This window comes from Rhagoletis pomonella, unplaced genomic scaffold, assembly GCF_013731165.1.
Source record: "Rhagoletis pomonella isolate Grant_MI unplaced genomic scaffold, Rhpom_1.0 Rhpom_scaffold_00011, whole genome shotgun sequence".
NCBI lineage: Eukaryota > Metazoa > Arthropoda > Insecta > Diptera > Tephritidae > Rhagoletis > Rhagoletis pomonella.
The window spans coordinates 13,040,210-13,054,227 of record NW_023458565.1 but is presented as its reverse complement, the minus strand read 5'-3'; the positions used below and the strand labels follow the sequence as shown (position 1 = coordinate 13,054,227).

General features: G+C 35.1%; 1 protein-coding gene across 1 annotated transcript; it reads right to left on the bottom strand.

Moving 5' to 3' along the window:
• Positions 1–7,485: 7,485 nt before the first annotated feature.
• LOC118746640 lies at positions 7,486–12,114 on the bottom strand. The gene is made up of 2 exons (XM_036480502.1): positions 11,385–12,114; positions 7,486–8,062 (listed from the first exon to the last, which is right to left on the bottom strand). Exons 1-2 carry the CDS (start codon positions 11,766–11,768, stop codon positions 7,622–7,624), a joined length of 825 nt encoding a protein of 274 aa, XP_036336395.1. The 5' UTR covers positions 11,769–12,114; the 3' UTR covers positions 7,486–7,621.
• Positions 12,115–14,018: the final 1,904 nt, after the last annotated feature.

Genomic DNA, 14,018 nt, shown 5'->3' with positions numbered 1-14,018 from the left:
TCCTAATTTTTTTACAAAGTTTGAAAACATTACGAATATTAAAAAAAAACACGTGAACACTTGTTTGAGTCACTGTATATTCTAGATAAAGAATAAAACGGATCGCTTCACTTCTACATATAGAGTTTAAACCTAGAGAGCAGAATAGTAGGTGGAGTCATCTCAACCCAGCTGGTGCTGGAAAATTAATTTCGCCTACCCGACCACTGCACTACTCAAACAGTCAGTCGGCATTCAAAGCGCTTTTATCGGTAACATGCAACTCAAAACCCGTAGCGGACTGCCGCAGATCTCGTAAACAAGGTGGCTGATATTTACTTGGTTTGTGTACCGAGGCACCGGAACATTTCAGGCAACGAAAAGGCGGCTAATGTTGCAAGAAGGAACACATCCGTCCAACTTTACCATCCCTGCAAAGGTTTAAGCATGCCGCTCCCTACCTGCAAGCTCCTTCTGATAAGTGGGCTGGTGTCACTACTTGCATAAATACGAAACTTATGTCGCCAAAATGGAACGAGAAATGGTCGAAAGGACTCCTCATGCCGGGCAGAGGGGACTAAGTCACGGCCATGCGCTTGCGAACAGGACATTTTGCCATCGGAAAGCTTGAAGAGAAGTTAGGGGTTCCCCATAACGATTTCTGCAGAAGGCTGTAAAAATGAAGAAGAGCCAGAAACCTTGCGGCACTTGTTATACGAAGAAAACGAAAGTTCATGAGTTCAGAATTTTTTGAGTATCTAACCGCCATAGCCACATGATGGTTTGCGTAGGAGGTTTCTCACGATCTGCGTTGTATCACAACGGGCCCTCAATTTATGGGCGGGTTGATTATGCCCGTACTTTCAAGGGCGCAGAAACGTAGAAGTTGTCGTACAAAGAGTAAGCCTTTAAAATCTTTCGAGCGAACTAAAATCAGTAAAAGCTCTACAGATCAAAAAAAAATCCCTTGAGATCCTCAGTGCTCATGGGTGGACATTGAAAGCAAGGGCGCTCGAATACAATAGAAGGACCAAATGCAGATGGTGCTGTGAATAACTTGTGGAACTTCTCAAAGGAGAATGGCAATTGGCAATTGGCAAATCTTATCTTGACACCATTGCTCAACAAATCGTTGACGAGGTAATTCTCGTTTGCTAAAAGTTTTCTTGGTGTAATTTTCTCGATACATAGAGCGTCTATATAAACAAGACCGGTGACAGAGGGCTTGTGGAAATAATCTATCCAGTGCCGAAAACTGTCACCTGAGTTCAGTTCTATGCTAGGCCCGATCTTAACAAAGTTTAGGCAGACTTGAGCTAAGAAATTATATCCGTCATCAGTATAGTTGCTTTTACTAGAATTAATTGCTAAGATTCCAATAGATGCGATAAATTTCATAGGACGAACAGTATCCATATTTCCGTAATGTTTACAAAGAGTGAAAACTTAAGCTTTGTTCTACGGCCGTGAGCACAGCGTGCGTGTTCGCTTTTGAACAAATTCTATTACCTAAGTTTTTTTCTTTCCAAAAATAACGTAAATTTTGTTCATCTTTCGCACAAAAAAATTTACATATTTTATTTATAATCTGGCAACTCTAATTAATGGTTAGAATATGGACGCTAATCGATGAGATTTTTTGTTTCTTGGATTTTTACTCACGTCCACCCGAATGTGAAAATCTCTGTACTTGTTACAGATTCATTTTAACGTCAAGTATGCCGCTACTCGTTTTCTCATTGTTGTGTTACCAGACACTTTATTACAAGGGTGAGTCAATAATAACATACAAACATTCTATATACAATCATTTTTTAAACATGGCTTAAAAACTAATAAGCGGATTTTAAACAAATTTTGTTAGTATATTTCTTAGAGCCACGGCTAGGACATAGGCTTTATTCTAATACGCTAGGTATCGCACATGTCGAGTTATTTAGAAAATCTGTATTTATGAGCCGATTTTGATGGAAAGAGAAACGTATACTGGGAGTGCGGCGGGAAATACTTCTATGAAAAATGAAAAATCCGCTAGGTGGTGCAAGAGTCGAGATATTCATAAAATCTCTTTTTGCCGTCTTGTTTTTGTTGAAATCCTCAAAAATCAAACGGATCCTGTTGAGAAATAAATTTACGAAAAATGCACGGGACAATTAAATTACATAAATGTATTTGGTTTGGCAATATTTGGAATTAAATAAAATTAGCATCATTACCTTTATAAAAATAAGCATTAACCTTCTTAGTAGATAATATGTATTTTTACAATCGTATTTTTTGTTTCTTATGTGTAGAGATTTGTGGAAACATTCTCGTACAATTGTCTTTTCCGGTTTTTATACATGTACAAAATAAAAACTCAATATGCCCATTTTTGGTGGCAAGTGGCAGCGTGCCACTTTAATAGCCCATATATGAATACATATAAGATGCGGCAGCATAAATAACGCGCCTATTTTACCAAACAGTTTAGCAAGCGGTTCGCTTAGTGACCAGTGCGGCACAGTGGCCTCGGGTTGGATAACATGTAGTCTAAAATTGCAAAAATTTTTCTTAAAGTCTTAAAAGTAAACAAAAATAAAGTTACCGAATGTAGGTGTCACCGAAAAATTTAAAAAAGTGAACCCTACGTTTGGCAAAAAAAAACAAAAAATTTTTTTCAAACTTGCATTGCAAAAATACTTTATACTCAAGAGTTTACTGCAGTTTCTTTCCGGTACAGCCTAATGGCTATGCTAGGTTTTCAGATAATGTTTTGCATTCCAGGCTCATCTACACCGGAGTTACCTCTGATAATATTAGTATAAGGTTGCCGCCTATGCGAAATTAGTTCCAAATTAAATAAATCATCATAGTATGGCTGTCAAATGGAAAGTATTTTGAAAAACTGCAATTAGAAAATATTTTGGAAAATATATTTAATATATTTTTTAGAAAATTAAGATAAATATTATGGGTAATAAAGCAAAGCTCTTATACAATTCAACGTCTATATGTATTTATAAGAAATGTTATCCCTTAGTTTATCAGTTTAAGGTTGCCACTTACTTTCGATTCTATACAATTTAACAAAAAAAAAATTAATATGGGTGTGAAATTAAAGGTATTGTTGAGAACTTGAATGCCGAAATATTTTTGGTGAGGGTTGCAACGTTTTTTTAATCATAAAAATTTTAAACTTTTCAATTTCAACGGGCTATCTAAATTACCATTATTTGACAGCCAAACCTTGATCTCTTATTTAGTTTTAAAAACTTTGAAACAGGGACCGAAAATAGGCAACAAATACAATAAGGGTACTCATATATACGCGCAAGTTTCATATTTGGGCAATTTGGCAACTTTGCGCCACGAGGAGAATTTTATTTATTTTACACAATTTCTGACATATAATTATTTGACTATACTTAATTTATAAAGTTGAACAATTGAAACTCAAATTTTAGTAAATATTTAAGTCTTACCGCAATTATTTCGAAAAAGCGTTGAGCACAAACCAAAATGAATGTAAACAAAATAGCTGATTGAGGGTTGCACAGCACACTGCGCAAAGTTGCGCTCCAAAATTGCCGCGCAAAGTTTCCCTTTTTGTGCAAATGGCTTTCCATACAAATTTTGACATTTCATTTGCGAGGGTTTAAAATTGCACAGTTTGCCCAGTTTGCGAGAGTTTTGCGCTTTTAAATGAGTACCCTTAATGATTTTTATTTTTAGATAATTTAATTTTTTTCGGTCAAATTTAATCGTTATTTTGTGATTTTGAATTTTTCGAAAAAAATACAGGAATCACAACACAAAAAACACCATAAAAACAATTATAAAAATTCGACAAATTTTCACCAAATTTTTAAGCTTTTTATTCAGAATTTTTAGAAAAAGTTTTGGTATGCAGTTTGTAGCCCATTCAATTTTACTATAATAAAGTTCAAGATTCAAGTGGCTAGAAAATACCGATATTTTTTTAAATTTTTTTTGTTGACGATGCTGGGCATACTCTTCTATATATGTACGTATGTAAAAAAAATTGTCGTGCACATTTTGTATGGGAAAAAATGCGTGACACCGTCAGAAAAAAAAAATTCTTAAAAATCAACGGTATTTTGTAGCCAATTGAAACTTGCACTTTATTATACTAAAACTGCATACCACAAATTTTTCTAAAAATTCTGAATAAAAAGTTTAAAAATGTGGTGACAATTTGTCGAACTTTTGGATTTGTGAATAAAAATTTTAAAAATTTGGTGAAAATTTTTGTATAAAGTTTGAAAAGGGGATTTATATGGTATATGTTGTAGAACTGGCCAGGCTTTTATAAAAAAAATATTAAACATAAAATAAACCATCGAAATATGGCCAAAACTCTTCAAAGTAAGGCGAGCCTATTATTTCTGCCGCCTGTGTACATATGTTCGAAGGATATTGGTGCGCTGAATCCGAATCTGGTCGTATAAAAGTTTTCAAAAAATCTTCGTTTCAGTTATAATAAGTGTAACGTTTGAAGGCATACAGTTTTGTTTTTTCTTAAAATGGTTTAAGATTTTGGTGCAACACTTCTTAGAACCGTTGGCCATTTGAGAGTATAACGTTTCTTTTTTTTTTTGTTTTTTTTATCGGCCAATTTTTTCGTTGGTTTTTGCAGCTATTGCTTTTTTGCTGTTCCGCTGTCCATATTTGTTTGGGTTTTTACTTCCATAAAAGTCGCCTCCTGGCAACGATTTTTCGCAGTTACGCGTATCGTACGAGCCTACTTCATATACCCACACAAATATACTTACATGAATTGAAGCATCGACTGTGAAGTGATCATGACCATGACTTTGTGAATGTATCCGTTTAACTGAATGTGTATTTGTTATATTGACTTATACATACTCGTTTTGACTATAAAAGCTTACAATTATGCGCATATTGATGTATTATTTTCATGCATGCAAACAAACATACATATGTACATTTATGATAGGAAAATATAAAACATAATTGTGTTGGTGTTGTTGCTTTTTTTCTATGACCATAACAGCATTTGTTGCTCTATGATCTGGCACATTTGGCGCACTTGTTGTGCTGGCATTTGGCCTGCCTGTTTTTCCTTGGTCCATTGTTTGTAAATGAAGTGGTTTTAAAGCACTTTTTAGTGAAACATATTAGCCATTCTACGATGTTAGATATATTTAAAAAATCTTTTTTTAACTTCTAGACGATCATTTAGGGGAGGGTGTGTGTAGTGCAATCTCAACCGAAACAGAATCATTGAGTGTTTATGTAAAATGGGAACCGCTGAGCTAAAAAACAGTTACTGACTTATAATGATTAAAGCAAATTATCTAAGAAGAGCCATTTGCACCAAATTAATATTAATTCTCTTTCGTAATTTTGTATCAGTTACGTTCCCAATCCAATAATTTCAAAGCAGATAGACGAAATGTTACGCAGCGTTGGAAGTTGAAACGGCAAAGAGAATTACCATAGCACCATTTATTTTTATTTTTATTTTTTTAAATATGTTTTGCCATTAATTTTAGTAATCATTTTTAAACTCTTGTTCTTCGTAAAATTAAGCCACACATTCACTTACAATCACTTACCTCACCGCTCCACATCGCTAAAATTAATTTATTTGATTTCTAATTTATTTCGATGAAGATTAATGGTTTTGTGTTGTTTTCCATTTCGTTTCATTTGCTATTGATCTACTGATCTTTTAAGCTTCTTAGTTTCTGTGTGCAATGGAGCTGGATGAATTACGTATGTACAATAGTTTTGGAGGTCTTTGAGGTGAATTATTGCATTAGTATTTATCTACCTATGGATTCCAATGTCAAAGTTCACTGTTTTGTTTGCATTCGATCTTTTATTTTTAAGTAATGGATCATGGAATTTCAATTTGACCAGCAATGAGTTTTATATGTGTTCTAGAGCACAAAGACACCACCTCTACGCTGCAAATGAGTTTGCAGAAAAGAGGGTGACAGGTAATATGATCAACGGAAATAAGGTCAATTGACTTTATTTCCCACCCTGGTGCGTGAGTAAAGGAACCCAATGCCCAACCCTGGAAAATTCAACGCGTTTATCAAGAGGACATTTCCAAATAAATATTTTTTAAAAGAAAGCTTTTTTTAACCTTCTCTCGTTTGATACCCATATAAATTCGTATAACCTTTTAAGTAAATTGTATTTGAATTTCTTAACAGGTGACAACCCTCTTTAAAATATTAAGCTACCTTTCTTTGAAATCCACATTGTTGTAACATTTTATCTAACTTTTATAAATAAGTAGTTGATTTTAACTTTTGAAAAAAGTGGCAATCCCCTTCAAAAAATATACTGCATGTTAATTTTCTATATCGCCCTAAGTTAGGTTCTTTTTTAACCGACTTCCAAGAAAGCAGGAGGTTATCAGTTCGTCGGAATATTTTTTTTTTTTTTTTTTTTTTTTTTTTTATGTATGTTACCGCATAACTTTGGACCACGTCAACCGATTTCGATTTGCATCGGAATGGTAGTGTCTCAGAGGTGGTCCCATACTAATATGGTTTAGATGATATATATATATATATTTTTTTTTACATTAGAATTGAAGTCGGTTTTGCTTTTTGCTTAAAAATTACTTGTTTGCAAATATTTTGGCATGGAAATATCTACACTATCACTGCATGATTAAACATAGCTCAATCACAGCATCATACATATTTAACTACTATCATAAATTTTTAAATGTTTATAATAATAATAATTTTTTTTTTTTATTCTCTTTGCAGGTAAGTTACGCAATATACAATTTACGTTGATTGTCAAGTTTAGCCTTGAAAGTGCAACAAAATGCGGCAGCTAAGTAAGAAAAGTTTGTTAAAAAACATTTTATTTACATATCTCATTTAAAAAACGTCCATATTTGTTTGTTTGTAATCATATCTGCAGGGTTTATAAACTCTGCTAAGAATTGAACTGGAAATCAGCAGGCAATGGAGTAAATAGGCATTGGGTTGCTAAAGAGGGAGGTGGAGCAGGAGAGTTTTGTGTTAATAAGCAGCGCGTGCAGTTGGGCGGACTAAAATGCACCTCGAGTCACGCGCTAAGTATCCACTGGCAACACAAACCGTCAGTGGCAGTGTTGATTTCAAAGGAAAATATTTGCATTTTTCATTTAGGATATGCTCGGTAATCCTTTTTTCTCTTCATATAGCAATTCGTTGTGAAAGAGGGTGGTTTTTCTGCAGGCGACTTACATACTTACCTTACTACCTGCTTGGAGCCAAAAAAAAGTTATTTGCATTGTTTGCAAACGTGCCGGAATTGTATTACCAAAATATTTGCAAAGCTCAACAATTTCGCCCTCAGGTGAAATATGTACTTACATGCATAGTAAATGGTAGAAAAAACGGGTAAAACTTTAAAGCAAACAAACAAACCAGTAGAAACAAGCTGGCTGAAATATCATCCAAGAATTTCTGCATGCTTTGTTAATCCAAAAAAAAAACAAAAAAAAAACTATTTGGTTTCGCATTTACCAGCTATTTATTTTCACTTTACAATTTCAACGTCTAAAGCTTTGTAAACTACGGACGTTCTCCCCTATGTATTTGTCCATTGCTTCTATTTCACACTTAACCCCCGAAGAATCGTTTAATTCTAACGGAGGTTAATTTAACAAGTTTAAAATCTTGTCAACTTGTGCTTGAATCCCTTGATTTTGCTCGGTAGTGGTTACTTCATCGCCCAACAACGGTGGTGGCGGCGGTTGTGCTGATGGCGTTGTATCGAACGGTGGCAATGGTGGCGCTTCGGTGGTCGTTGTTGTAGTACTTGTAGTTGTCGTGGTGGATGTGGAACTGGTGCTACTACTCGCTGTTGTACTTATTGCTGGCGCGACTGTAGGAGGGGGGCGTGGTTTGACCGTGCCATCTAGACAACTTTGCAGATAGTTGTAGTTGTTAGCCGTATCGGTTACATATCGTCGTTCGGCAGCGTTACAACATTGTTCATGATGCAAATCAATTAGGCGATAACGTTCTTGCAATACGGTGGCATATTGCGAGGCATTGCCTGAAATGCTGTATGTGAATTTGGTATTGTCCGTGCCCTGTGGAGAGGAGAAGAACTTTATTAATATACAAATAAGCGCATAGATGGGTATGGAAGGGAGATTTAAGCGTTGTCAAAATAGACCTTAAAATAGAAATAAAGGACAGTCGCTCGAAAACTTAAATGTCAGGCAATTGTATAGCTTCAAAATTATAAAAAAAAAAATATCGCGAGGATTTTTTTTTTCTGCGTGTTGTATGTACTCGAGTTTTATAGGGTTTCCCCAAAGTCGGGAAATGAAAAAAAAACTGGAAAATATATTTGACATACATTTTTTTAAAGCTTAAAAAGAGTTTGGGTATTTTCAGGATATTCTATAATTTTTTCGGTAAGGAGCATTCTGCTGGAAAAATGCGAAAAATCATTTTTATTGCTTAAATCGGTTTCTAAGGCACTCACGGATATACACTGCGGCTAGTACAACTATTGGCAACCTTCTTACTCCTCGGACGTCCTAACCTTTTAAGAAATTCCGTAGATTGATTGTTGAAAGCGAGTGCACATAAGTTTTGGCTTCTGGCTTGATAACACTGTTGTTGTAAACCTTTTAACCCTCTAAGGCCCAATTTCAGATGGCCTATTTAAGTAGAGATTGTTGATTAACTTCCACTGTTCATTTTCAGATCATACATTTAATCTGCACTTAAATGACTAATATTGGCTATTTAAATATGAGATATGCAACCCTGTGTTTGTACCAAACAACCAAGATTGATTGTTTAATCAATCCCACCAAATCCCACCAAAAAACATTCAGCTGTTCAGAACAAAATGTAAACAAACAAGCAAATGCAACAACAATTTGAAGGAACAAGCAGAAGTGCTGCCAATTGTTTGGCATATTTAAACAAAGTTGATCTGAAACCCAACGAAAGTTAAATAGCATTTAAACAACAATCCACAATTAAACTTAAGTTCCATTTAAATATTCATTTGAAATTCGCCCTAAGTCTTACCATAACGGGTCTTTTATGCATTTATTTTAAAGTGGTTTAGTGTTTTATCATTAAAAGTGACAGCTAGACGGTAAAAATGCTCCATAAAAATCTTTAGCAAAAAATTTTACTACGGGTCACCGAAGATAAAATTATCCGACTAAACGTAAATGTTCTATGGGTCCTTATCCCCTATACGGGGTTCTACCATTATTATTGTTAATCACTGCGACCTCAAGATCTTTTGTGCCCCCTTCATGGATTTATAGTGTGTCTATTGATCCTCTATCCAAAAGAAACTTTAGTATGGAACCTAAATCGACGGATTTCACTTCGCCCTCGGTTATTAGATGTTCATCCAGTTGTATTTAGCGTTTGTGCAACATTGAAGGACACCCTTCTAAGATGTGCTGTGCAGTCTCGATATCCATCCTGCAAAATTTCCAGTTTAGTCAGGTGAAAGTTCAGCCTGTACTTAAGGTTCTATTAGGTTTCCCGTAACAATTCTTAAGTTATTCTTGGATAGGCTCATACATTCCTTAAAGCGTTTTAAGTTAAGTCGTTACTAGAGACGAATAAAGGCGAGAGCTCAAAAGTTGACGAAGAAAGACGCGTAAACTTATTTTCGCGGTCAATTATGTTTGCGGGTGTAACAGTATGTAAATTCCCCAAAGAGATTTGGGGAATGATGCTGAAGTGACAGTCCTTGGCCAAGTCTAAATCTATGATTACGCGTCTTTCTTCACCGAAGTTTTTCTTAAGCGCCTTTTTCGTAAATTTTTTTACGCGTCCTTTTTTCGCCGTCGAAACACAAGCGCGCCTTCATTCGTGCCTAGTTACGATATGTTCCTAAAAGTGCTTTGGACTGCTCTAGACCTGGTAGATTATCCCATTAGCGATTTATATCCCAGAAACAATCTTGATGGAATCGCAGTCCTTTTGCCAAAGTCGACTACTTTCTTATACCCTATTTCATCAGCTGCCTCCAGATTCGGAAGAAAGTCTTCGCCGCAAAGAGACTAATCCTCGACCTGTTATGGGATGGAATTACACAGATTATGTGTTCCACAGCCTCCGCATTCGTTCCTTCAATTCTTGATCATTCGTAAGAGTCGTACAGTGTTCTGTTAATATACTAATCAGTGTCCTAGCGTCCTAGTACAGGAGAAAGAGATAGCGATTAGTCCCAGACACATCCCAGAATCTTTTAGCATCATGTATCCTGCGCCACAGATAATTTCTATGTCCATTTCTCCACATTGAGCCGCCTCGACTGTTTGCTATGGAGAGTCACTCGCAACAAGATTAGGTCTAAACCAGTTCAGAATCCTTTGTTTTCTAGTGAAGAGTATGTACGATTTACACACATATATGAGCAAATCTCAAGAATTGTTTCATGTACATCGAAAATGGTGGCACACCTATTTTAGAAAATGCATTCTTTTTCAGTTTTGTATAAAGAACAAGATTCCATCGCGAAATTGTATTTAAATAAAAACCTAAAAAAGATATACTAGATATACAGTATTCCTTATGCACATACATATATATTTCTTTCTTCATGTATAGGACAATTTTAGAATGAATTTCGAGTGTGCCGAATGAAAATTGTAAAAATGGAATTTTAGTTTCTCAAATCATAGTCATCTTTTACTCAATTTAATTTTTTTTCATTTGGTGACAAATTTATTTACCGACTTCACAAACAGGAGAAGGTTATCAATTCGACGGAATATTTTTTATTATCTGCCGAGAGAAAGAAGTGACACTAAAAAACGACCCGTGAGATTTGTTCTGCTAATGCTAAGCCCTATTTTGGTTGTTGTCCGTAGGTGTATGTACACATGTCTCGCAGTGTTTGGCTCCTGAGTGAGCTGAGTGTGGAGGGACACTTCCCGCTTACTATCAGGAGACGCTAGATATTCGGAAAAGAACATATACGTGCCCCAAGCTTACGTTTCTGTGGTTCTGACGAGCCACTAACATCTACATATCTAGATCCAGACATGTTTGGTTAACTAAAACGACTGGGCTGGACTAAATTCATGGACCAAACATAATAATACCAGGAGCATATTAACCGGTACGACCTAAGGCCGAGAAAACAAATGAAGACTTTCCTGAAACTCGCTCTTTATCAGATGATCGATCTATTCTGAAATACTGAAATAGTTAAAAACGCTCAAAACTTTTAAAACTAAAGCGATGCTCCCCGGTTCATTTAATCAATCAAAGTACGGATGCCCAATGATTCCGAGAAATTTGATTGCGACTCTGAGAACATTCTAGTCCTTGCAATGTATTATAAGCCTCATACTACATGCACACTACTTTTCACAATTTTTGAACGAACGCAACTCCCTTGAATATTCAAAATGTACTCACAATTTTCGTATGACAATTGAACAGCTCCAATGTGTTGTTCAAGTCATTACACGTACGTAGACTGCTACAGACCGCCTCTGAAGCCTCCACGATTTCACGACGCTCCAACACTGAATCGCTATCAATTTGTTTGCGTTCCTCGCTCGCTTCGAGCAGGCAACTTTTGTATTTTCGACCGTAGGCCTCGCCGATGGCACTCGAATACGCTATGTAATCGGTGAAACAGGCGACAGACACCTGTGGATTCAGCGCCGTAATTCGCGAGGTGAATAGTAAACGTACCAAACCCTTTTGGGATGGCAGTGCTGCGTTGGGTGGCAGTTGTGACTGCGCCAATTGCAGGCCGACGGCCAAGAGCAGCAGTGCAACTGTTAGTTGGTACATGTTGACTCCTTAGTAGTTTGCTTTTACGCAGGTTTACTATTCGTTCGGTATTAGTTGACTCCAATTCGATTGTGTAAAGCTCCAAATTTAGGGGCTAAAGAAAACTTTTAAAATTTTAATGCTATTGTTTCTGCGATGAGTTGCGTCTCGTCGTTGCCGAATTTCGCAAAACTATGTGCGCCGATAAGTTGGTTGATGATATTTTATATTAGTGTCTGAAATATTTTGCATTTTGTCTACTCTTATCTGGTATATTATCTGGGCCACAATGAGTTGGTCAATAAACGGCAGCAACATCAAATTCCACACCCCTAACAGCATCGAATAGACGGACGGATGTTCTTCTTTGCGACTTGATTGCTTTATCTGGCGCGTCGCTCAATGATCAAAACACTACGAGGGTCCTCACCCCAAAAGGTGGTTTGTCAAAAAAAGTGTTATCCTCTTTGGGGAAACAACTTTTTTTTGCTTAACTTCTAGCCAGAGATGTTTAAAATACTTGTAAAATAATATTTAAATTCAAATTAAAAATACTTTAGATTCGATTTGGATTGAAACTTCACTGAACCTTCATACATGGACCTTCAAATCGTAAACCCACCCTCGTATATTTATGTAAATACATTAGTGTGCCTCACAAAAAAAATGCGGTTTTTCTATCGAATTTCTAAAACTTGTATTTTAAGAAATCGCCAAAATACTGCGGAAAATTTTAAAATTTATCTAAGCTAGACCGATTTAAAAATACCTCCTAAAATCTCATTATTATGATAAAATTTTTCAAAATATTTATACAGATCTTTTAAGCTTAAACTCTTTTATCATCTGAGCTGATTTTTGAAAAAATATTTTTAAAAACTAATTACTTAATTAAACTAAACAGTACAGATTTGTTTCTGTAGGAGAGTGATGCATCCTAATATACATACATACATACATGTGTGCCATTATTTATCTAATTGCGCTTGTTTGCGTTCTTCAGATTTCTTTTTCGTTTTGTACTATGTTGCGGTTTTTTGCAGATCATCAAAATCCTGGCATTCTAACGTTATTAGCACAGCACCCGCACACTAACTTCACAAACGTGCGTAATTTTCTTTTTCAATATTTACATCAGTGCCACTGATAACAAGGTGCAATGGGGGTAATTGTTGGTCAACATTAGCGCTCATAACTAGATGAATCACTGCAAAATTAAAGATAAAATTGCAATCTTTAGCGGAATGCCGCTAACTGCTTAGTCGAGAAAATAGAATTTTAACAGTCAGTGTCAAATGTTGGTGTATACCTTGTTTTAATAAAATATTTAGTCATTTTCAGGAATTTATTTTTACTTAAAATTTTATGAAAATATAGTGCATTCTATAACATAACACATTTAAATCAATGTTTCACACTTTATATAAAGTTCGAAAAATTCAAAAAATTTCAAAATTTTAATTAAGAATTTCAAGAAAATTTTCGAGTATGCAGTTTTGTTGACCGTTCAATTTTAGTTCACAAACATTTAAACAATTTTCAAAAATTTTTATCCAGAATTTCTATACAATTTTCGAGTACCTATGCTTTTTTAAGCCCGTTAAATTAATAAAACTAAGTGCAATTTTGAAGTCGCTAAAAAATATCGGTGATTTTTGAGGAGTTACCGTATATTTTTTATAAGGAAGAAAATGCGCAACGCCTATAAAAAAAATTCAAAAAAATCAACAGTAACAACTTGAACCTTGCACTTTGTTTTACTAAAATTGAAGAAAACTGCACACTCGAAAATAGACTAGAAATTCTGAATAAAAATTTTTAGATTTTTATGAACATTTTTTGAAATTCTGTGAACTAAAATTGAACGGGCTACAGAACTGCATACTCGAAAATTTTCTAGAAATTCTGGATAAAAATTTTGAAGTTTTTATGAAAACTTTTGAAATTTTTATGAAAACTTTTGGAATTGTTGTGAACTTTATATAAAGTGTGAAACTTTGGTTTATATTATAGAATGAACTATATTTTCATAAATAACACAGGTTTACAAAAAAAAGTGTATGCATAATAAACCAAACCTATACATACATACATATATCCCTATGTAATGCGACATGCTGAATGCGAATCCGATGTCCGTCGTGGTAATTTGAAGGTTAAGCAGGGAAGAATTCATTGAATAAACCTGAAAATTCAATAAAATTCTTCTGAATTTGACCTTGGGATGACCTTGATATGACCTCTAGATGACCTTGAGGGATCAAGGGACCT